Genomic DNA, 25,506 nt, shown 5'->3' with positions numbered 1-25,506 from the left:
GTCAGGGGAGATGTCAAGAGGTAGGATTTTCACACAGAGAGTGGTGGGTGTGTGGAACGCACTGCCGGGGGTGGTGGTAGAGGCTGATACAATAGGGACACTTAAAAGACTCTTAGATGGATGTAAGAAAAGTGGAGGGTTATGGGCTGTGTAGGAGGGAAGGGTTAGATTGATCGTGGAGTAGGTTTATATAGGTCGGCACAACAGTGTGGGCTGAAGGGCCTGTACTGTGCTGTACTGTTCTAAAATTCTAAAATTCAAGTTGGACACAAAAGTTGAAGGAAAGCACTAAATGGAAGGGTCAGTACTTACTGTCCAGTGAAGCTGGATGGAAGATGATGAGAGGATGATGGGATTGTGGAGATGGACGACCACTTCGCCAAGCTCCCGCTGCACCTGTTTGTGGTCCACTCCTTGCCCAGTGAGAGGAACATCTGCAGCAATTAAACAACCAAACGTTCACCACCAGTCAAAGCACAACACCTCCAACGGAGCCCTCAGCTTCAGCTTCCACGGATCACACACCCAGCAGACACAACATTCTGCTTGATGCCACAGTTGAATACTCCCAGGGCGGGGACAGCACGGGTTAGATACAGAGTGAAGCTCCCTCTACACTGTCCCATCACACACTCCCAGGGCAGGGACCGTTAGATACAGAGTGAAGCTCCCTCTACACTGTCCCATCACACACTCCCAGGGCAGGGACAGTTAGATACAGAGTGAAGCTCCCTCTACACTGTCCCATCACACACTCCCAGGGCGGGGACAGTTAGATACAGAGTGAAGCTCCCTCTACACTGTCCCATCACACACTCCCAGGGCGGGGACAGCATGGGTTAGATACAGAGTGAAGCTCCCTCTACACTGTCCCATCACACACTCCCAGGGCGGGGACAGCATGGGTTAGATACAGAGTGAAGCTCCCTCTACACTGTCCCATCACACACTCCCAGGGCAGGGACAGTTAGATACAGAGTGAAGCTCCCTCTACACTGTCCCATCACACACTCCCAGGGCAGGGACAGTTAGATACAGAGTGAAGCTCCCTCTACACTGTCCCATCACACACTCCCAGGGCAGGGACAGTTAGATACAGAGTGAAGCTCCCTCTACACTGTCCCATCACACACTCCCAGGGCAGGGACAGTTAGATACAGAGTGAAGCTCCCTCTACACCGTCCCATCACACACTCCCAGGGCAGGGACAGTTAGATACAGAGTGAAGCTCCCTCTACACTGTCCCATCACACACTCCCAGGGCAGGGACCGTTAGATACAGAGTGAAGCTCCCTCTACACTGTCCCATCACACACTCCCAGGGCAGGGACAGTTAGATACAGAGTGAAGCTCCCTCTACACTGGCCCATCACACACTCCCAGGGCAGGGACAGTTAGATACAGAGTGAAGCTCCCTCTACACTGCCCCATCACACACTCCCAGGGCCATAGAAAACATATCCCTTTTACCTTGTGTTTTGACAGGGTCGGAGATAGGACTGGGGTCACTGACACCGTATGCATTGACGGCACGGATGAGGAAGAGGTAGACAGCGTTCGATCTCAGGCCCTTGACAGAGTGTGTTTCGGCCTTCACCCGTTCGGCCACCGTTTGCCAACTGCTGCCCGCGGCGTGGCTGTGGGGAGTAACCACAGGGATTGAGTGAGATCACCGGGCACGGGTGAGAACCAAAACACCAAAACAACATCCCTCCAACATCAAGGCTGCCTTTTCTTTTGATGCTTTCAACCTTCCCTTTCAAAAGCTGTGCTGCAGCCAAAAAAGTAGTTTTAAAGTGTTGCCACTGTTGTGGTGTAGCAGCCAATTTGTGCACAGTTGCGGAACTATTTGTTCCATTCATTGGTAATTGGTTTATTATTGTCACATGTACCGCGATACAGTGAAAAATGTTTGTTTGCGTGCCATCCAGACAGATCATTCCATACATAAGTACATCGAGGTAGTACAAAAGAAAAACAGAATGTAGAATAAAGTGTTACAGTTACAGAGAAAGTGCAGTGCAGGCAGACAATAAGGTGCAAGGGCCATGATGAGGTAGATTGTGAGGTCAAGAGTCCATCTTATTGTACAAGAGGTCCATTCAAGAGTCTGATAATGGTGGGATAGAAGGTGTCTTTGAGCCTGGCAGGATGTGTTCTCAAGCTTTTGTGTCTTCTGCCCGATGGGAGGGGGGAGAAGAGAGAATGTCCGGGGTGGGAGGGGTCCTTGATTATGTTGTCTGCTTTCCCGAGACAGCAGGAAGTGTAGACGGAGTAAATGGTGGGGAGGCTGGTTTTTGCGAATGGACTGGACTGCGTTCACTACTCTCCGCAATTTCTGGTGGTCTTGGGCAGAGCAGTTGTTATTCCAAGCTGTGATGCATCTGGATAGGATGCTGTCTGCGGTGCATCTATAAAAAGTAGTGAGGGTCAACAGGGACATGCCAAATTGCCTTAGCCTTCTGAGGAAGTAGAAGCGCTGGTGAGCTTTCTTGGTCAGCTTATGTGGTTGGAGCAGGACAAATTGTTGGTGATATTTACACTGAGGAACTTGAAGCTCTCGACCATCTCCACCTCAGCACCATTGATGGAGACAGGGATGAGTACTCTGTCCTGCCTCCTGAAATCAATGACCAGCTCTTTTGTCTCACTGACACTGAAGGAGATGTTGTTGTCTTGTCACCATGCCACTAATGATAATGTGATAATGAGCAGACAATTTACAAATGTTGATTGGGACAAATATTGGCCTGAATAACCAGGTAACCACGCCATACCACTCCCTTCAGCTTGCCTTCAAAATAAAGGATCTTCTATATCCACCTTCAGAGAGCCTACTGGAGCTTAGCTGGACATCTCATTTCAGAGATGGCATTTGAACCAGTGCCGAGATGTTTGCACTCAAGCCTCAGAAGTGGGTTTTGAACCTGAGACCTCCTGGGGTACAAGGAAGGCAACAAACCACTGAGTCACAGCGTTCCCTGGGAAGTCCTTGGACTTTCCCATGCCTCATCAGCAGAAGGTTGTTGGCTTCCTGAGACAAAGAGACCAGGATAATCCCAGCCTTAATTCCTAGCATGTGCTGAGTGCACAGAAACAGCACTCCCTCCAATGCCCTGGACCCCAGACACATTAACAATTATTGTTACCTAACACTTTTAACCTTGCTAAAGCTTTCCAGGCTGAGTCATCACACATTCTGATGGTGTGCCATGTGAGGATCTCTTGGGGCAGCTCAGTGGAGGGAGGGATAGTGTTTGAAGGGTGTCTTGGGAAAAGGCAAAGAAAGATGAAAAACTTTGGATCACACAGAATAAATCTCTGAAGGCATGGCCACTGGTGGTGAGCAACAGAAATGAGCCCAGGATTGAATCAGTCTTCATTGGTTGATCACAGAGTACAAGAGTAAGGAAGTCGTGTCGCAGCTGTCTGAAACTTTGGTTAGGCCACATTCTGGTTGCCCCATTACGGGAAGGATGTGGAGGCTTTGGAGAGGGTGCAGAAGAGATTTAGTTGGATGCTGCTTGGATTGGAGGGTTCGAGCTATAAGGAGAGATTGGACAAACTTGGGTTGTTTTCTCTGGAGTGTCAGACACTGAGGGGAGGCCCGACAGAAGTTTATAAAATTATGAAAGGCATAGATAGGGTAGACACTCAGAATCTTTTTTCCAGGGTAGCAATGTTAAATACGAGAGAACATGCATTTGATGTGAGAGGGAGAAAGTTTAAGGGAGATATGCGGGGCAAGTTTATTTTTACACAGAGAGTGGTGGGTGCCTGGAATGTGCTGCCAGGGGTGGTGGTGGAGGCAGATACGATAGTGGTGTTTAAGAGGCTGTTAGACACATGAATATGCAGGGAATGGAGGGATATGGATCACGTGCAGGCAGAAGAAATTTAGTTTCATCGTGTCCATCACAGATATCAGGCACTGAAGGGCCTGTTCCTGTGTTGTAAGATAAGATATCTTTATTAGTCACATGTACATCAAAACACACAGTGAAATGCATCTTTTGCGTAGAGTGTTCTGGGGGGCAGCCTGCAAGTGTCGCCACACTTCCGGCACCAACATAGCATGCCCACAACTTCCTAACCCATACGTCTTAGGAATGTGGGAGGAAACCGCAGACAAGGGGAGAACATACAAACTCCTTACAGACAGTAGCTGGAATTGAACCCAGATCGCTGGCGCTGCAATAGCGTTACGCTAGCCGCTACACTACCATGCTGGCCCCTGTACAGTTCTATGTTCCGTGTTCTAAATGAATGAGAAAATTGTGAATATCATGTGTGATCAAGCAAGTAATCCCTCACCTCTGATCAGCACAGGGCACTGGCTTCATGGGATGGCAGGAGAAGGAGGGGGCATCTGTTATCTGTACAACTCTTCACCAACAGTAGGCAGCACCTTCCGGAGACCTAATAAAACACTACAGCAAAGCTGAGGTGAGACTGACCTGAAGGCCTCGATGATGTAGGATGTTGGGGTCGCTCCGACCTTCATGTTTGGTTGCCATATCAACGTGACCCCATTTTTGTTGACGTCTGTTACTTCCGGCTTGGATGGGATTCCAGGGATCAGGTTGGGATCCGGCAGTCGAGGAGGTGGAACTGGGACTCCAAATTCTGTGATAAGGAAGGACGAGATAAAATCAACAACAGCCTGCATTTATGTAGCTCCTTCTTCCCCAAAGAACGCACTCCAAAGGTGCTTCACAGGACAGCTATTGGACAATTGAAGAGTTATTGGGGTGGTGACTGAAAGCTCAGTCAAAGAGAGAGGTTGCAGGGAATAAAGAGTGACAGTAACCCATAGCGTTTGGAAGCAGGATGGGTGGGGAGGGTAGTTCCAGGACGTGGGAGCGTCATGGCTGAAGGTACAGCTGTCAGTGGTGAACTAGCAAAACAAACATCTAGAACTGGAGGACTGTCGAGATCATGGGGGCTTGTAAGGCTGCAGATACCTGGAGATACAAGGTGGAGCAGGGATTTGAGGATGAAAATGTTAAAGGAAATAACAAACTGCTGGAGGGACTGAGCAGGTCAGCCAGCGACTGTGGAGGCAGAGGGATGGTCGACATTTTGGGTCGGCACCCTGCACCAGGATTGGCAGGTTCTCAGGGGTCACAACCCAAAACTCCGACCATCCCTCCTCCTCCACAGATGCTGCTCGACCCGCTGAGTTCCTCCAGCAGTTTGGAGACACAAGAGACCGCAGATGCTGGAATCTGGAGGAAAAAAACAAGATGCCGGGGGAACTCAGCGGGTCAGGCAGCATCTGTGGAGGGAAATGGACAGTCGACGTTTCGGGTCGAGACCCTTCATCTGCACTGAATGTAGTGTCTCTAACGTCTTGTTTATTTGATAAGATAAGATATTTATTTATTAGTCACATGTGCATTGAAACACACAGTGAAATGCATCTTTTGCGTAGAGTGTTCTGGGCGCAGCCCGCAAGTCTCACCACGCTTCCGGCGCCAACATAGCATGCCCACAACTTCCTAACCCGTACGCTTTTGGAACGTGGGAGGAAACCGGAGCACCTGGAGGAAACCCACGCAGACACATGGGGAGAACATACAAACTCCTTACAGACAGCGGCCGGAATTGAACCCGAGTCGCTGGCGCTGTAATAGCGTCATGTTAACCGCTACACTACCCTGCCGCCTGCAGTTTGTTTTTTGCTCCAGATTTCAGCATCTGCAGTCTCTTGTGTCTCTGAAAATTCTAAAACCTTGCTGTTGCAGGCTGGCAGCTAATTAGAATATCGAAGCATAATGTAAGTCCCTGCTCCTTCTGTTGAAGTACACCAGTCCTGCTGAACATCACATTGTTCCATTACGTCCAGGTATTTTTGGTACCTGGACTTTAGATCTGGAACAGAACAAATCTTCGGTTGGGATTGAGGTAGCTGACTTCAGCTTTGGCCATGAATAACTTCACCAACTCCGATTGGATGCTGTCAGCAGGTTATATCACATGACTTCAGTCCCACCCCCCTCCACCTCTTGCTATTGGTCATTCTGAAAGGGTCCATGTCTTCCCACTGCCAATTGGACACATCCATTGACATTCGATTGGATGGTCCTTACCTGCTAATTTTTAACTCCAGTTCTACAAATGAACAAAAGTGTTCAAAGTACATGCAACTTCCATGGATTATTATTACTGAGATCTCCAGGACAGTGGGTATGCATCCCAAAGGGTGTCACTGGGGATATGAGATAGAGAAAGGAAACAAAACTTAGCCAGGTTTCCAAAATCTGATGATCTGAACAAAGGGCACAGAAACACCTGGAGTGGGAGACTTTATTACTGATCAACAATTCGCTTGATAGCATCAATACTGACTGAACTGGCTGCACCTTAAAAAGGCACATCTGTCAGACTGAGTCTATGGCAGGAACAAACAAAAGAGAAAATCTACTTCAGGGTGAAAGCACTTAGTCTTTTTCAGGGCTGTGGGGGGGGGTGGTGGTGGGGGGTGCGATAAACAAGAGGGCATCGGTTTAAGATCAAAGGCGAGAGATTTAAAAGGGACATCCGGGGCAGTTTCTTCACGCAAAGGGTGTTTGCAATGAGCTGCCAGAAATAGTGGTTGAGGCGGGCACATTAGCAACGTTTAAAGGCCGTCTAGAAAGGAGAGGTTTAGAGGGCTATGGGCCAAACGCGGGCAGATGGGACTGGCTCGCTGGGCAACATAGTTGGCATGGACGAGTTGGGCTGAAGGGCCTGTTTCCGTTCTGTGCGACTCTACGACTTGAACTCATTCTTGCCGGTCTACCTGTGGCAGATGCTTAAGTCCACGACAGTGTTAGTAGACGTGACCACTGCGTAGTCCTTGTGGGGACTGAGGTCGCCCTTGTGTGGCACTACATACGTTCCTAGCATTAGAATAGATGGGGCAGCTCAAACTGGGAAGTGTTGTGGACCCATTAGCAGCAGAGGTGTACACCGGTACAGTCTGTAACCTCAAGGGCCCTCATTACGTCAGGGCATGGGATCTACTCTGAGGGGTGCAGTGGGACATGCTGGGTGTAGCAATAGACATGGTGAGATGCCAACCTACTAAAGCTGCTGCACAGGACCACACGCATGCTAGACCACAAAAGGAAAATATTTGGTGTAACACTGTTAACGGAAGATGGGAAAACATACAATGGCTTGAACAAACAGAAGATGTGGTGATAGAGCAAGATGGGGAGAGTGTGACGAGCCTGTGTGGATTATAAGCACAGAGCAGTGATGTTGGGTGGTCTCTTTCTGTGCTGTTTGCTTGGTATAATTTGATGCAATGTTAGATCTGGTTTGATCTTTCTCATCTTCAGTTTGGATTTACATCCAGTTCTGACTGTTGGTGTCTACCTCAAGCAGATCAAGGCACTATTATTCCGCAGACACCGGACACTGATCAGTGATCTCACTTTGGCGGATCATCGCTGGTTAACGTTAGGTTGCAGCTATTGGAAAATCTTTTCAACTTCTGAACTATTGTAAAAGGAGCTTTACTGTGTATCTAACCCATGCCGTCCCTGTTCTGGGAGCGTCAGACTGGAGAGGATAGAGGGAGCTTTAGTCTGTATCTCACCCATGCCATCCCTGCCCTGGGAGTGTGTGATGGGACAGTGTAGAGGGAGCTTCACTCTGTATCTAACTGTCCCTGCCCTGGGAGTGTGTGATGGGACAGTGTAGAGGGAGCTTCACTCTGTATCTAACCCATGCTGTCCCTGCCCTGGGAGTGTGTGATGGGACAGTGTAGAGGGAGCTTCACTCTGTATCTAACTGTCCCTGCCCTGGGAGTGTGTGATGGGACAGTGTAGAGGGAGCTTCACTCTGTATCTAACCCGTGCTGTCCCTGCCCTGGGAGTGTGTGACGGGACAATCTGGATGGATCTATACTCTGCAACTAGCCTATGCTGTCTCTGCCCCAGCAGGGCTTGCTACGGATGCTGTTCCTGAAACTTGGAAGGGCTTTATTCCCAACCCCGACAGATCTCCTCTTGATCTGCAGGAAGAAATGGAATTTCAGAGTGAAAGGAGGCTCTTACCTTGAACCTCAATGCGTGCGCTCCAGGAAGCTTCACCACTTGGTGTTGATGCAATGCAAGTGTAGATGCCTGAGTCACCCAGCTACAAGTACAGAACGAAGGAGAGGAAAATAAAATTAAAAATCGAATGAGATTGAAAGTTTGTCTGAAGTTATGCTCTGTGCTTTAAGGCATGTTCAATGATTAACCCTTGAGGTGTCCACTGACTGGAGGCTTGCTAACCAGAATTTCAGATAACTCGCACATCCTGGTGTCCTCCTCTACACACACACTCACCTGTCCACCTTGTATTCCGCTCCCTTAGTTCATCGCTCCCACCCCTTCCCCGACTGAGTTCCTTCCGCCCATCATCCCTTCCCCATCTTGTTCCACCTATCGCATAGCAGCCTCTGTTCCATCCTCCCTACACACTGCTATACACTGGCAATCTTCCCTCTTCCCTCTCAGTCCTTACGCAGGTTCTTAAACTGAAACATCGACTCCGCCTATTGCCTCTACGGATGCTGCTTGGCCCGCTGAGTTCTTCCTGCATTCTTTTTCTCGTAACCAAGGACACTGAAACAGTTATCCCTGGAACCGCAGGTGGAGATGAGGGCTCACTAATTTTCACTCAATCAGTTGTGATCTGCAAGGTCCTGACAGAATGGCTGGAGAATACTCAAGGGAGTACAGTGTGAATGGACCGTAATTAAACCCATGAGTTAAATGATGAGAGATTGCAGAATTAAGGGCTGAATTCTCTGGAATTGAGAAGATTTCACATTTTCATACGACAGAGGAGGAGCCATTCAGCCCATCAATTCCCAGTAACCTATTCTCTATCACATGACTATCTACCAACCCCTGATTCTTCTACCATCTACCTACACAAGGGGTATTACAGTGGCCAACTAATCTACCAGCACTTCTTTGGGATGGAAGAGGAAAATGGAGCACCCAGGGGAATCTAGACAGTCACAGGGAGATCGTGCAAGCTCTAGACACCCATTAAGGAGAGGTTCGACTGATGCTTTTGAGATACAGAGGAGAACTGGTGGAGAGAAAACTATCACCACAAGTTGGGGAGTGTGAGACGCATGCACAGTCTACAGGATGTGTTACAGGAGTGCAGTCTACACACAGAGGGCAGTACAACTTCAAAACTCTCTCGTGCAGATGGCAAATGGTGCTGGAAAAACGGTTCATGTTAAATCTGAGACGGGCAGGATTTTTTTGTTGATGTAAACTATGAAGTGATATGGGGAAATAGCTGGATATGAGGTCACGGATACATCAGAATTTCAACGAATGTCAAAGACGCTTGAGGGACCAAGCAGCTTCTTCCTGCCCATTCGATAAGGCAGTGGAAGCAGATTTCATGGCTGAGCTTCAAAAAGGAATGGGTTAAATGTGCAAAACAAAAAAAAAAGATCCATGGGTATGTACAGGGGAGAGGAACAAGTTGGACAGCACTTAATCTGCATGACGGGACAGTGTAGAGGGAGCTTCACTCTGTATGTAACTGTCCCTGCCCTGGGAGTGTCTGATGAGACAGTGTAGAGGGAGCTTCACTCTATATCTAACGGTCCCTGCCCTGGGAGTGTGTGATGGGACAGTGTAGAGGGAGCTTCACTCTGTATTTAACTGGCCCTGCCCTGGGAGTGTGTGATGGGACAGTGTAGAGGGAGCTTCACTCTGTATCTAACCCATGTTCTACCAGCCAATTTGTGCACAGCAAGCTGTGACAAACACAACAAGGATAAATTGAATCCTTTAACTATAGGTCAGGACAGTGGGATAACTCCCTTCTGTAGAGATAATGGGATGTTTCACATCCATTGGGGAACAGACAGTACATTGATTCAATGTGTCATTCAAAAGCCACACCACTGACTTTACATCCTCTCTTCAAAACGCATCAGTGAACAGTGTTGTCTTCTACAGGCAAGCAGCATTATGGTCATTCAGGTTACGGAAATTCAATTCACAGATCACTCCTCAAGAATTTGAGGTATGGAATGAAGTTCACTCTTGGGGAACTTAAGTGAAAGGAAGTAAATAAATAAATACAAAATGTACTTTTTTCTTAACTCACGTTTCTTGATGCACGCGCGGATGAGGTGCCTTCACGTTACGGAAAATCGTGATGCGGACCATTTTCTAGGAAGGCAAACCCCTCGTAACACGGTGACTGAACCCATCCCAGACAACTGGTGTGCACCACACGCACCTGGGACTCTACAGCCAGTGAGGTATCTGCCCATAGAACAAACCAAGAGGCACCACGTCCCATACCTTGGCGTAGCGGATCTGCAGTGTTCCCGTTTCCTGTTGCTTGATGCGCGAGTCGTGGGTGGAGACCAGGACCCCGTCCTTCCGCCACAGAATGGTGGGTGGGGGGGAGCCACTGGCCAAGCAACCGAGGGCGACCGTGCTGTCGACGGCAACCGTCTGATTGACGGGGCCCTGGCGAATGACAGGTGGGGGCCGGTCCGAAATGACTAGAAGGAAATGAAGCAAATAAACCTTCAACAATTGGAATCAATTCAGTTTTAACTTTTTATAAACCATGCAAATAGCAATGTCAGACATCTGTTGCAGAGACATGCCTATAATTACAGGACTAATTGTTACTGGTACATCCCTATTTGAAGTAAACGTAAACATATGTGGAAGACTCTTCCCACACTGAATTAATAATGAACAGGCATATAGCTCTGGCTCACCTGGAATCAATAAAGACAAGCAGGCCAAAATCCTTCAGGCTTACCTGCTTAAAGAGGACCTGCCTACCAGTAAAAGTCAGTAATAATCAGGCCTACGAATAGCAGTTAGCAGAACAGCACACAAAAAGCTGGAGCTGCAGAGGAGATTTACCAGGATGCTGCCTGGATTGGAGAGCATGTCTTATGAGGATAGGTTGAGTGAGCTTGGGCTTTTCTCTTTGGAGAGAAGGAGGATGAGAGGTGATTTGATAGAGGCGTATAAGATCGAGTGGACAGTCAGAGACTTTTTCCCAGGGCGACAATGGCTAACACGAGGGGGCATAATTTTAAGGTGACTGGAGGAAGGTATAAGGGGGATGTCAGGGGTAAGTCTTTTACGCAGAGAGTGGTGGGTGTGTGGAACGCACTGCCAGCAGAGGTTGTGGGGGCAGATACATTAGGGACATTTAAGAGACTCTTAGATAGACACATGAATGATAGAGAAATGGAGGGCTATGTGGGAGGGAAGGGTTAGATAGATTAAGATAAGAGCAGGATAAAATGTCAGCATAACATCGTGGGCCGAAGGTCCTGTACTGTGCTGTAGTGTTCTGTGTTCTATGTACCTCAGCGGGTCAGGCAGCATTGATGGAGGGAAATGGACGGTCGACGTTTCAGGTCGAGACCCTTCATCTGGACAAATGAAATCCAGATGAAGGGTCTCGACCTGAAACGTCGACCGTCCATTTCCCTCCACAGATGCTGCCTGACCCGCTGAGTTCCTCCAGCTTTTTGTGTGTTGCTCCAGTTTCCAGAATCTGCAGTCTCTTGAACCAAACGGCACAACCCTAATCACTACAGTTTAGCAACACTATGACCACTTTGCACTCAAATGGACTTTATGTTCTAGTTGTGTTCTTTCTTGTAAAAATTGTATATAATTTATCTTTGACATGTTTTTCTTGTGAATGCTGCTCATTTGATGCTCTGTGCCTGTGATGCCGCTGCAAGTAAGTTTCTCATTGCACCTGTGCACACATGGACTTGTGCATGTGGCAATAAACTCGACTTTGACTTTTTGACTTTGATTACTAGAATCCAGTCCAGTTATACCTGTTGGACTGACTGACAAGAATCAGGTAAACTAATAACAGTTAGTCCTTGCAGCTCCGAGAAACTTACAAGGGATAGGAAGGATGACAGAGATCAGTTAGGCCTTCCAGAACCCACTGAGTCCTTGATAATCCATCCTCTAAACTGGAACTCCAGAGTCCCAGAGTTGTACAGCATAGGGACAGGCCATTTGGCCCACCACATCTCTGCCAACCAAAATGCCAATCTATACCAGTCCCATTTGCCAACATTAACTCCCTATCCCTCTATACCCTGCTAATGTAAGTACCTGTCCAGATGCCTCTGAACTGTTGTTCCCGTTCCTGCCTCCACCACCTCCTCTGGCAGCTCGTTCCTGATACCAACTACTCTTTGTGTGAAAAATTTACCCCTCAGATCCCCTTTCAACCTCCTCCCTCTCACCTTAAACCTATGCCCTCTAGTTATAGACTCCTCTACTATAAGAAACAGACTGACTATTTCTATGCCTTTCATAATTTTATAGACCTCTATCATGTCACTTCACTCCAGGGAAAACTGATCAAGCCTATCCAATCTCTCCTTATAACTCAAGTCCTCCAGTCCAGGCAACATCTTTGTGGATCTTTTCTGCACCCTCTTCAGCTTAGTCACATCCTTCCTATAGTACGGTAACTCAAACTGCATGCAATACTCCAAGTGCAGCCTAACCAATGTTTTACAGCTGTCACATGATGTCCCAACTCCTTTAGTCAATGCCTCGGCCAATGAAGGTAAGCATTCTTCACCACCCTGTCTGCTAGCGTTGCCACTTTCAGGAAACTATGTACATGCACCCAAGGTCTCTCTGGTCAATAAAACTCCCCAGAGCCCTGCCATTCACTGTATATGTCCTGCCTTGGTTTAACCTTCTAAAAAGCATCACTTCACACTTGTCTGAGTTAAATTCCATCTGCCATTTCCTTACCCACTTTCCTAGTTACCTCTACTTGAGGTAACCAAGTGAGAGTCCATCAAACAGGGTTTTATTCACAGAGATACGATGCTAGTTTTGAGAGAGCTGAAGACAGTTTTTAATCTCAGTGGAGATCTCTGTGATTTTAACAGTGAAAGGCAGAACTGTATGAGTGTGACTTCCTTCTGTTCCAAGGCAACTTTGAGCCTGTAGACAAGTAGACAGGGTGGTGCAGAAGGCATTTGACACGCTGGCCAAAGAAGTTGGGACGTTATGTTGCAGTTGTACAAGATGTTGGTGAGGCCTCACTTGGAGTATTATGTACAGTTTTGGTCACCCAGTTATCAGAAAGATGCCATTAAGCTGGAAAGAATACAGAAAAGATTTACAGAAATGTTGCTCGGACTCAAGGGACTGAGTTATAGAGAGAGGTTGGGCAGGCTAGGACTTTATTCACTGGAGCGCAGGAGAATGAGGGGTGACCTTCTTGAGGTGTATAAAATCATGAGGGGCATAGATAGGGTGAATACGCACAGTCATTTTCCCAGGGTTAGGGAATCAAGAACCAGAGGGCATAGGTTTAGGGTGAGAGAGGAGAAATTTAATAGGAACTTGAGAGACAACTTTTTCACCCAGAGGGTGGTCAGTATATTGAATGAGCTGCCAGAGGAAGTGGTTGAGGCAGATACATTAAAAGACACTTGGACAGGTCCATGGATAGGAAAGGTTTAGAGGGATATGGGCCAAACGCAAGCAAATGGGACTAGTTTGGATGGGAATCTTGGTCGGCATGGACCAGTTGGGCTGTTTCCATGTTGTGTGGGCCTATATGACCTAATGATCATTTGTGGCTGGGGGGGGCTTTCAGTCACAGATCGCCGGACCTTGCCTGGACCTCTGGTGTAGACCCCAAATTGCCTACCGTCAGTCACTTCCAGGAAGGCTTTGATGATGACACTCCCAGCCACGTTGAGGGCCTGACAGCTGTAGTAACCCACATCGGACCTCTGGACGTTGGTGATGGTCAGGTCCCCCACCTGCGACACCGAAAACCTGCTGGAAGGTTCCGGAGGCTGGTAGGAGAAAAGCAGATTCTGCAAGGACAAGAACACACAAGGAAGGAACGTAAATGGGTGGTCAATGAGGTGGTGGGATGGGGGAGCTGGGAGGGAGGGGGTGAGGAGACGGGCCACGGGGAGAAAGGAAGGGGAATGGAGTGGGGAGGGCAGGGAAGGAATGGTGAGTGACAATGGTTTGGGGAGGGGAGACGGGATGGGAGGGGTGAGTAAAGTCAGCAGGTCAGCAGAGGAGGTGAGGAGGAATCTGGGAGAGGAGGCAGATGGGAAGGGTTCAGAGGTCATGTGGCCGGTTGGGGCAAGGAAACACCAATGGAAAGAGGGGGCTGTGCAAAAGAGGAGAAAAGAGAGGGATTGAGGGAGGGGGGAAACGTTATGGAGGGAAGGGGAGGAGGCAGGAGGGGAGGGGAGAGGAAAGATAGGAGGGGCTGGGGTGTGGGAGGGGAGGAGAGGAGAGGAGAGGAAGGGATGGGGAGGAAGGGATGGGGTGGGGGAGAGCAGGAGGTAGGGAGGGGAGGGGAGAGCAGGAGGTAGGGAGGGGAGGGGAGAGCAGGAGGTAGGGAGGGGAGGGGAGAGCAGGAGGTGGGGAGGGGAGGGGAGAGGAAGGGGAGGACATGGTTTCTGGGGACAGAGGGAGTTGGAGACAGGGAGGGACCCAAGCAGCATATTGAGTAGCTCAGAATAAGGCCTTTATCCCACCAAACCCCCAGTGAGTCCCATGGAACGTCGATCCGTGGAATTCCCCGTGCAGCCACAGTGTTCCTTTCTGGAGTCTGTGGCAAGTCGGCAGAGTGGGGATTGTGCTCACCCTTCCCAAAGGGCCATTCCTGGTCCTGGGACCACTCTGGGTGTCCTGTGGGGGGTGCTGAGGTCTGAGCAGGAGCTCAGACAGTAGTGAAAAGGGGAAGGCCTCCAATGTACCCACAGATACCGCGTGCTCCTTCTCCAGGGGCACCCGGGCACGGGGGGTAACCCCAGAAGAAGGGCAGGCAACCAGCTGGGGCAGGACCATTGACCGCCCGCCTCCTGGACCCGTGAGTGGCCGCAACGCGCCCCTCCTTGCACTCCCACCACCGCGGTGTGTTGGCGCACAGTTCCGGGAGCCTGGGCGGCGAGGGGGTACCTCCTCCGTGCACCCACCTGACTGCCCTCCCTCTGCCAGAAGATGGCCGGCTGCGGGTTCCCCGTCGCCTCGCACATGAAGGTGACCGTCCGACCGACTGCGACCATCTGGTCCCGGGGCTTCACCACGAACTGCGGCGGGGCTGTCGAGGAGGAAGATCACAGGATCACAAGCCATTCGGCCCATCGAGTCCACTTCACCATGAGCTAAACTATTTTCCCATCTAGCCCCAATTCCCGGCCTTTTCCCCATTTCCCTCGATACCCTGATTAATTAGATACCTATCAATCTGCTCCTTACACACCCCCAGTGATCAGGCCTCCACAGCTGTACGTGGTAACAAATTCCATAAATCCATGACCCTCTGGCTAAAGAAATTTCCCCGCATCTCTGTTCTAAATGGGTACCCTCTAAGACTGTGCCCTCTCGTCCTGGACACACCCACCAAGGGAAACAACTTAGCCACACCTACTCTGTCAAGTCCTTTCAACATTTGAAATGTTTCTATGAGGTCCCCTCTCATTCTTCTGTACTCCAATGAATACAATCCAAGAGTCGACAAATGCTCCTCGTATGTCAGCCCTTTCATTCCGGGAATCATCTTCATAAATCTTCTCTGAACCCTCTCCAACATCAATACATCCTTTCTAAGATAAGAGGCCCAAAACTGCACACTGTACTCCAAATGAGGTTTCACCAGTGCCCCATAGAGCTCATCAACATATCCTTACTTCCATACTGGAAGAGACCGGGGGGGTGGTTACCACAGGAGCCGTGTGAGGTCACTGAAGAGAACCGTAGAGCAACAACAGTACTTCAAGGTATCAGACTTTCGTATCTTCTGCCCGATGGGGGGAGGGAATGTCCGGATGGGACATGAGCCTGGGCAATAGGCCACTCAGCCCATCCTGCCTGTGCCAGCCCTAACTCAGGAATTAGTCCCACTCCCAACACTTTGCAAAATCTACCTGTCCAAGGACTTATCAGGTAGAAAGTTCCCATTGAATCTGCTTCCACCGTCCTCTCAGGCAATGAATGCCAGATCACAGCAAAAAATTAATTTACTTATATAAATTAAGCCTTGTGGTTTGTCCCATCTGATATTGAGCTCAAACTCTTTTAATTCATCCCATTGTTTTGTTCTCTGGGTTTGCCTCCATCTGTCCCAGTGCTTGAACTATCCAATGTTATTCTTTACAAATTTTTCACTCACAGAGAAGCGAGAGAGAGAGAGAGAGAGAGAGAGAGAGAGAGAGAGAGATGAAGCACACTGTATGACTGTATGATGGTTCTGTGGGTTTCACAGTGGTGGGTCCTACATTGGGGAAACCTGCAGGATGTCAATGAAGAACAGACAAGGGTTTTATTGTCAGCCTGTCACTCACTCTGCTCCAGAATGAGCACTGTGTGCATTTCTGGGCTCTGCCCTGTAGGAAGAATGTCAGACTTTGGAGAGGGTACAGAGGAACAAACACCGACCCCATCGTCAAAGGGCCTCTGTCAACACTCCACAGTTCTAGAATTGGATCAAAAGGCCTTGATTCATTCTTGAACCTTCCAGCATATCTTCCTAATACCCTGCTGGGTTGTGGGCATGCACGTGGACACACACACACTCACACAAGCACCAGTCATGCAAATATCATGTACATAGAGATGTACACGCTCACCGATGGACGTGTGTATACAGACATGCACACAAACACACACACATGTGCAGAGATGCACATATAGGCATATACAGAGACACACGTGTGTGCAGACACACTGCATAGACACACATGCACAGACACACATGCACATACATATACATATATGCACACACATACAGCCACGTGCACACACATATGCACATATATCCACACATGCATGCACACATAATTTCACACACACACATGCATTTACACACTCATTCTTTCAGCTGACTGGATGTTGCATTTTGGAGAGACTCATGTGTATCAGTTCCACGTGTACAGTTCAGCAGAAACATTCCCATGGAGTTCACACTTAGGAAGCCCTTTGACTAGCTTTCCCCGGACCAGCAGAACTCAGAATGGGGTTGGATAGAACATTTGGAAACTGCTGAGACTCACAGAACCAATCATTTCTCCTCTACAACTGAATCAAATTGCAGAACTTTCGAAGTACTATTCAGTTAGCTCCTCGCCCCTGCTCTGTCCCCATTGCCCCATCACTTCCTCTTCAGATAAAACAGTCACCTTCCCTTTCTGACTGAATCAGCTTCCACTCTCCTTTTAGGCAGTGCATTCCAGAGCACAGCACGCTGTGATAGAATAAAGTGAGTAGAATCAGTTTGGCTTATTGGTTAATTATTGTCACGTGTACGGAGATACAGTAAAAAGCTTTTGTCTGCGTGCTCTCCAGGCAGATCATGCCGTACATAAGTACATCGAGGTAGTAAAAAGAAAACAGAATGCAGAATGTAGTGTTACAGTTACAGAGAAAGTGCAGTGCAGGCAGACAAATAACGTGGATTTAAGAGAACATTGTTATTGATTGACAGACTTAGAATTGAGATTATATTGAAATGATAATTGAGAAGTAAATGGAATGAGAGCATGTGCTATCACCTCGCAAAGAGTTGCCATGCTCTGGTATCATCTTGATTGATGTCTGGGGCAGAAAATGTTGGTAGGTGCTGTCTATAGATCCACAATCAGCATTGCTAATATGGGGTATAGTATAAGTCATGTCATGAGAGGTCATGTAACAAGGATAATACAATGACCAAGGGGAGAGGTATTTAAGCAACTTATCGACTAGACAAACCAAAGGTCTAGGAAAACATAGAAACATAGAAAACCTACAGTACCTGAACCTAGAGAAGATTCATTGTTCTGTTTTTGAATCTAATGTAGACTTTCAAACTCCGTGGGGACCCTTTTTTGAATTATTTTCAAAATCTTTGAATTGGTGACTGAAATGCAGACACTGGCTGACGTTGTTACGTTTCAAGGGTTTTTCCTTGTTTTTTTTTTATCCAACAGCTTCGGTTTTTGGTAGTGGGAGTAGATTTTTTTATATAATAAAATATTCCAATTTTTCATTTATTAACTATTACATGTGACTATTAATTCAAAGTATTGTGATCTTAAGTATAATTTAACACAATGTATTCTGTAATATTTTTACTCTTTTTTGATGCATGTACTCTGTATTTTTTCTCATGGAATTAATAAAAATATTGTAAAAGGAAAGGAAAACCAACAGCACAATTCAGGCCCTTCAGCCCACAGAGTTGTGCCAAACATGTCCCTACAATAGAAATTACTAGGCTTACCCATAGCCCTCTTATTTTTCTAAGCTCCATGTATCTATCCAAAAGTCTCTTAAAAGACCGGCAGCCCATTCCACACACTCACCACTCTCTGAGTAAAAAACTTACCCCTGACATCTCCTCTATACCTACTCCCCAGCACCTTAAACCTGTGTCCTTTTGTGGCAACCATTTCAGCCCTGGGAAAAAGCCTCTGACTATCCACACAATCAATGCCTCTTATCATCTTATACACCTCTATCAGGTCACCCCTCATCCTCCGTCGCTCCAAGGAGAAAAGGCCGAGTTCACTCAACCTGTTTTCATAAGGCATGCTCTGCATTCCAGGCAACATCCTTGTAAATCTCCTTTGCACCCTCTCTATGGCTTCCACATCCTTCCTGGACTAGTGCGGAGAGCAAATTCACGGAGTGTATGGAGAATGGTTCACTAGATTGATGTGCTCAGACCCAATAATGGAACAAGTGACTTATATCCAGTACTGTGCAATGAGAGGAGGTTCAAAGAGTCATAGAGCGATGCAGCACGGAAACAGGCCCTTCAGCGCACCGAGTCCTTGCCGACCATCAATCACCAATTAACTTTAATCCTACACCCATCCCACTTTTTATTCTCGTCAACTTCCCCCCCCCCACCACCCCCCCCCACAAGATTCTACCCCTCACCTCCACATTGGGATCAATTTACAGCAGCAAATTAACTGACCAACCTGCACGTCTTTGGGATGTGGGACGAAACCGGAGCAGCCAGAGGAAGTCCCTGTTTTCACAGGGCGAACGTGCAAACTCCACAAAGACAGCACCAGAGGTCAGGATCGAACCCGGTTCTCTGACGCTGGGAGGCAGCAGCCTTACTAGCTGCGCCACTGTTGCTGTTTGGGTTAACTAATGATGTGGTGATTCAGAGTCCCCGAGGGAACAGTGATCATTATGTAAAATAATTCAAAATAAAGATTGAAAGTGATTTAATTCAATCTGAAATCATGATCTTATGTCTAAACAAAGCAAAGGGAGAAGGGACTGAGTGTGAGTTGGCTATGGTAGACTGAGAAACTACATTAAAAGGTATGAAGGGAAACAAGCAATGGGTAACATTAAAATAATTACTATTTAATTTAAAACATACATATCCATTTAAGGCATATAAAAACAATAAGAAAAGTGGTTCAGAGGAAGGGGCAGAGGTGGGTACAATTAAAATGTTTAAACAACATGTGGAAGGTACATGGATAGGAAAGGTTTAGAGGGATATGGGCCAAACACAAGCAAAAGGGACTAGCTCAGGGAGGCAACTTGATCAGCATGGACAAGTTGGGCTGAAGGGCCTGTTTCCGTGCTGTATATCTCTATGACTCTATGACATGCTGGTTGGTAAATTAGCCACTGCAATTTAACTTACCAAAGTGCAGGTTAATGGCAAAAAAAACATAAGGGGGAGTCGATGGGTGTGTGTGAGAGAAAAAAAACAAATTGCATGGAGTCAAGAACACAAGAAAATAGGAGCAGGTGTAGGCCATTCAGCCCCTCAGACCTGCCCCGCCATTCAATCTGACCATGGCTGATCTACCTCAGGTCTCAACTCTTCCTCAATACCAGATCCCCAGAGCCCTCAGTCCCTCGATCCTTCAAAAAGTTATCTACCTCCAAAATAATGAGGGGGGAAATGGGATTGCACCTCTGGGAGCAGGCATGGACCTGATGGGCCAAATAATCTCCTCTGTGTTGTTATAATATCATGGATGCTGGCCATTTTTGAACCAGTTTCCCCACACTAAGAGGAGCGAGGGACACCCAGAACTGTCCGTCATTCCTCAAACAACACTTGGTACGGCAACTGCTCTGCCTGAGACCGCGAGAAATTACAGAGAGTTGTGGACACAGCTCAGCACATCACGGAAACCAGCCTCCCCTCCACGGACTCTGTCTACACTTCTCACTGCCTCGGTAAAGCAGCCGACATAATCAAAGACCCCACCCAGCCGGGTCATTCTCTCTTCTCCCCTCTCCCATCAGGCAGAAGATACAAAAGTTTGATAACTTGATGTACTGTTTTTGCCTGTATGGGTGGCATGTAAAATAACGTTTTTCACTGCATCTCGCAACATGTGACAATAATAAACCGATTACTAATTAATTACCAAAATAACTTACCTGGTGAGAATCACATTAATGTTTTATGGGAGCTTGCTGTGTACAATTTTGTGCCAGTGACTAGACTAGATTTTAAAAAGAATCTCTTCAGCTGCAAGGAATTGGGGAAATCTCTCTCTCTCTCTCTCTCTCTCCTCTCCCTGACATTTTAAGCATTTATCATTAAGGGGTAGCCTTGAATCCATTGAGTTCTCTTCACTCAGAACTTCCACTCCACATACTGCAGATGGGCAAAAGAAACGTATAACAACACCTCATCACCTCTGGATGTCAAATTGGGTAAAGAGCAGACTTGTCCTTGCCTGCACTACGTGGAGTTCAGACATAGATTAGCCAATGGCTATTCAAGTGGTGGACAGATTCAGTGAGCCGGACAGCTCCTCCTCTTCCAACGTTCCGAACTTCCAGTGCCAGATCACTTGAGGTCTCCAGTCTCCACAGGTGGTGACCATCACACAATACCACCCCATTCCCTAAATTCCTCAGAAATTGCCGGGGATTCAAACCCACACCAGACCATTTGCTTAAAAGACCTTTTCTTATCATCTCAAATATTTCAGCCAGAGTTCCTCATGGTCGCTTGATTACGACGCATCGCACACTGTCTTAGGTACTTGCTGGGAGTTCTGTCAGCAGTGGGGTTTCACAAGAGGAGCAGGGGAGATCCACTGCTGAGGCAGATTCCTCAGTCACCATCACTAATACATTTTCTCTGTTGGAGCTGGCTGTGGTTACCATATTGTACAAAGGACCTCTTTGGTTGCAAGGGTTGGGAGACACCTTAAAGATTTGAAAGACACCATTGAAGCATAAGTTTCAGTGAGCAAAACAACAAATTAAACTATCCCACTGAAAATACATTCAAATTACCAACATTAAGCCCTCCCCAAAACTTCCAAGTCTTGCTTGAAATCTTCACTTACCTTACTCCTTGCCAAAACCTGTGGAGAAATGTTTTAAGCGACATAAGATATATTTTACCTTATCTCTTGGTTCAACATTACCCATACTCCCCTCTCAGTTTTTTTTTGTTTAAAAGGCCTTCCTGTTGCCTGACCTTGTTACCAGCGACAACAGACCATGTAAGCGTGTTGATTGGTTGTTTGATGGAGGATGGAGGGTTTGGATGGGTGAAACACAGTCAGCATGAAGCGCAGAGAATGACGGATGAGGTTTCAACTTACCAACTGAACCAACTGGAACAGAACAAAGCAGATAAAAGGAAATAAATTAACCGATCGGGTGAATCACAACAGTATCAATAACAATGCAAAAATGAGAGATCAGTGCCACCACGCAACCTTCACACATGACGCTTGTTCCATGTTCATTCTGTACGATCCATTACAGCAAAGAAGGAGGCCATTTGGCTTTTCAAGTCCATGTTGGCTTAATGAGAGTTATTGGGACTAATCCCAATTTTCTTGGTTCTTGATTGGCAAGGGGTTTAAGGTGGGAGGATGGGGTTGAGAGAGAAAAAAAATCAGCCGTGATTGAATGGCAGAGCGGACTCGATGGGCCAAATGGCCTAATTCTGCTCCTATACAAGACCATAAGACAAAGGAGCAGAAGTCGGCCATTCGGCCCATCGAGTCTGCTCCACCATTCTATCATGAGCTGATCCATTCTCCCATTTAGCCCCACTCCCCCACCTTCTCACCATAACCTTTGATGCCCTGGCTACTCAGGTACCTATCAATCTCTGCCTTAAATACACCCAATGACTTTGCCTCCACAGCCACCCGTGGCAACAAATTCCACAGATTCACCACTCTCTGGCTAAAGAAATTTCTCCGCATTTCTGTTCTGAATGGGCTCCCTTCAATCCTGAAGTCGTGTCCTCTTGTACCAGACTCCCCCACCATGGAAAACAACTTTGCCACATCTACTCTGTCCAGGCCCTTCAACATTCAAAATGTTTCTATGAGGTCCCCCCTCATTCTTCTGAACTCCAAGGAGTACAGCCCAAAAGCCTCAAACGTTCCTCATATGTTAACCCTCTCATTCCTGGAATCATTCTAGTGAATCTTCTCTGATATTTTATATCATCGCCTCCACTAGATAATAGGCCCCAGACCCCACCACTCGTTGGGAGAGCACCTCTTCCCTCAACTTCCCTCCAATCTTTTCACCAATTAACTTAAAACTGTCGAGATAAACAAAGGACTGCAGGTGCTGGAATCCAGATGAAATCTCTTGTGCTTTTCAGCTTAAAACTTGTCCCTTAGGCTGATGGAAGCAGCTCCATCCTGATCACCTATTCGAGACCCTGCATAATCAGAATCATAGAGACATACAGCATGGGTAAAAAACATGACGATGCTGGAGGAACTCAGCAGGCCAGGCAGCATCCGTGGAGAAAAGCAGGCGGTCAACGTTTCGGGTCAGGACCCTCCTTCGGGACTGAAGATAAGAAAAGGGGAAGCCCGATATATAGGAGGGAAAAGCAGAGCAGTGATCGGTGGGCAAAAGAGGGGAGGCGGGGTGGGCACAGGGTGGTGATAGGTAGATGCAGGTAAGAGAAGGTGATAGGCAGGTGCGGGGGAGGAGGGGAGAGCAGATCCACCAGGGGATGGGTCACAGGTAAGGAGAGAGAGGGAAAAAAAGGGGAAGAACAAAGGGAGCTAGGCTGGGAAAGGGAAGAAGGGAAGAAGCATGGGCAGGGGGGTGTTTTGGGGAAAGGGAGTGGGGATTACTTAAAGTTTACAGACAGAGCACAAGTGTTCTGTGAAATAGTTTTATGGATATTACACTAAGTAATAATCCAGATTTAGGCATCTGCAGTCCTTTGTTTCTCCGGCTGACCAAGTCCACACCGACTAGCAAGCATCCATTTTTACACTAATCCTACCCTGACCCATTTTCTCCTCCCCCCATTCCCCTGAAGTCCCCCCCGCCCCAGATTCACCCACTCACCTGCACACGAGGGGCAATTTACAGCGGCCAATTAACCCACCAACCCGCATGTCTTCGGGATGTGGGAGGAAACCGGAGCATCTGGGGGAACCCCACGCAATCACAGGGAGAAGGTGCAGACTCCACACGGACAACATCTGAGGTCAGAATTGAACCCGGGTCACTGGAGCTGTGAGGAAGCATCTCCACTAACTGCGCCACTGTGCTGCCTATACAACCTCGATTAAATCGCCCTTTATTTTCCTGTCCTCTGTTTACTGTCTGTTCCCTCACTACCTCACACTATGGCGATGGATTGATGTAACCAAGATGCTGGCCAGACCACTTCAGAGGAGTGCTTAAAGTTCTACACGTCAGTGAGGGATTGGAGTCACATAGAGGCCCAGACCAGAATGGTTTGGCTGGCTTCCTTCCCTCAATGAGATCGCTGTGACAATTTGACAGCTTCCATCACTTCTGCAGATGTAAAAATTCAAGATCCACAGAAGTGGAATATGGATTTATGCTCCCTGAATTTTTATCCACTGATGTAGCCAATGCACCAGCAGCTGGGCAGGTCTCAATTCATATCCGTCATTTCCCATACAGACTAGTGTGTGTTCTGGAGCACTGTGTTTGCTCGGAGCACACCACACCAATATACATTGGTCCTGGAGGGAGTGGAGTGCAGATTCACTGAAGATGATATGGGATTGGATTCTGAGGACAGTTTGCACAGATCGACACAGTGGCGCAGCGGGTAAAGCCGCTGCCTCACAGTCCCGGTGAGCCGGGTTCAATCCTGACATCGGACCTTGTCCTTGTGGAGTCCGCACTTTCTCCCTGTGACCGCGTGGGCCTGCCCCGAGTGCCCCGGTTTCCCCCCACTTCCCAACGACGTGCAGCTTGGCAGGTTAACTGACCACTGTAAATTGCCCCTCGTGTGTCGGTGAGGGGTAGACTCTGGGGGGGGATAGTTGACAGGAATGTGGGGGGCATAAAAAATGGGATTAGTGTAGATTAGTGTAAATGGATGGTTGATAGTCGGCACAGACTCGGTGGGCCGAAGGTCCTGTTTCCCTGCCGTAACTTTCTCTGGGACTCACTAAGACTCTCTAGGTCATTTTCCAGCAGAGAAGATTAGTTATGATTAAAAAGAAAAGAACAAGTGAAATGTCAGCAGGTCAGGCAGCATCTGTGGAGAAAGGAAGAGGCTTAACTTCCAGCAGACTGATAGGATGAATCAACAATACTCAAAGAGAGAGCAGTGCTGCAGGTGAATGCTTTCAACCTGTGACACAAACTCTTTCTCTCTGTCCACAGACTATGCCTGACCGGCAGAGAGAGGTCAAGAAGCGAGGAGGTAGGATGAAAGTGATTGGCAGAAGAACCAAAACTGACAGGGGAAAGGTTTTTTCAGGCAGCGAGTGGTTGGCACATGGTATGCATTGCCAGGGTCAGGAGTTGAGATCAATTGTAGAGTTCAACAGGGAGCTGGATGTTCCTCAATGTAATTTTCACCAATAACTTGTCCTGATCCAGCCATGTAGATGCACAGCCAAGAAAGCACATCAGCACTTCTACGTCCTCAGAAGGCTAAGGAAATTCGGCATGTCCCCAATGACACTCACCAACTTTTACAGATGCACCACAGACAGCATCCTATCCAGATGCATCACAGCTTGGTACGGCAACTGCTTTGCCCAAGACTCAAGAAACTGCAGAGAGTTGTGGACACAGCCCAGCGCATCACGGACACCAGCTTCCCCTCCATCGATTCTGTCTACATTTCTCGCTGCTTCGGGAAAGCAGCCAACATAAAGACCCCACCCACCCCGGACATTCTCTCTTCTCCCCCCCCACCTTCCCATTGGGCAGGAGATACAAAAGCTTGAGAACATGTGCCACCAAGGACAGCTTTTATCCGACAGTTATCAGACTCTTGAATGGACCTCTTGTACGATAAAGATGAACTCTTGACCTCACAATCTACCTCGTCATGGCCCTTGCACTTTATTTGTCCATGTGCACTGCACTTTCTCTGTAAATGTAACACTATATTCTGCATTCTGTTTTCCTTTTTACTACCTTGATGTATGGAATGATCTGTCTGGACGGCACGCAAACAAATCTTTTCACTGTATCTCGGTACTTGTGACAATAATAAACCGATTACCAATGTGTA

General features: G+C 47.7%; 1 protein-coding gene across 7 annotated transcripts in view; it reads right to left on the bottom strand.

Moving 5' to 3' along the window:
* The window catches only part of robo1 (roundabout, axon guidance receptor, homolog 1 (Drosophila)), a 570,003-nt gene that overhangs the window by 76,346 nt on the left and 468,151 nt on the right, over positions 1-25,506 (bottom strand). For all 7 annotated transcript variants that reach the window (XM_052015221.1, XM_052015224.1, XM_052015223.1 and 4 more), the window contains 7 exons: positions 14,996-15,120; positions 13,702-13,873; positions 10,323-10,528; positions 8,049-8,130; positions 4,458-4,626; positions 1,471-1,637; positions 313-434 (listed from right to left, as the gene is read on the bottom strand). In XM_052015221.1, the coding sequence (XP_051871181.1) occupies positions 313-434; positions 1,471-1,637; positions 4,458-4,626; positions 8,049-8,130; positions 10,323-10,528; positions 13,702-13,873; positions 14,996-15,120 (1,043 nt within the window). The remainder of the gene's footprint in view (positions 1-312; positions 435-1,470; positions 1,638-4,457; positions 4,627-8,048; positions 8,131-10,322; positions 10,529-13,701; positions 13,874-14,995; positions 15,121-25,506) is intronic.

The sequence above is a fragment of the Pristis pectinata genome, chromosome 4 (assembly GCF_009764475.1).
Source record: "Pristis pectinata isolate sPriPec2 chromosome 4, sPriPec2.1.pri, whole genome shotgun sequence".
In the NCBI taxonomy this organism is placed as follows: Eukaryota; Metazoa; Chordata; class Chondrichthyes; order Rhinopristiformes; family Pristidae; genus Pristis; species Pristis pectinata.
This window is presented reverse-complemented; position numbering and strand designations above follow the sequence as displayed.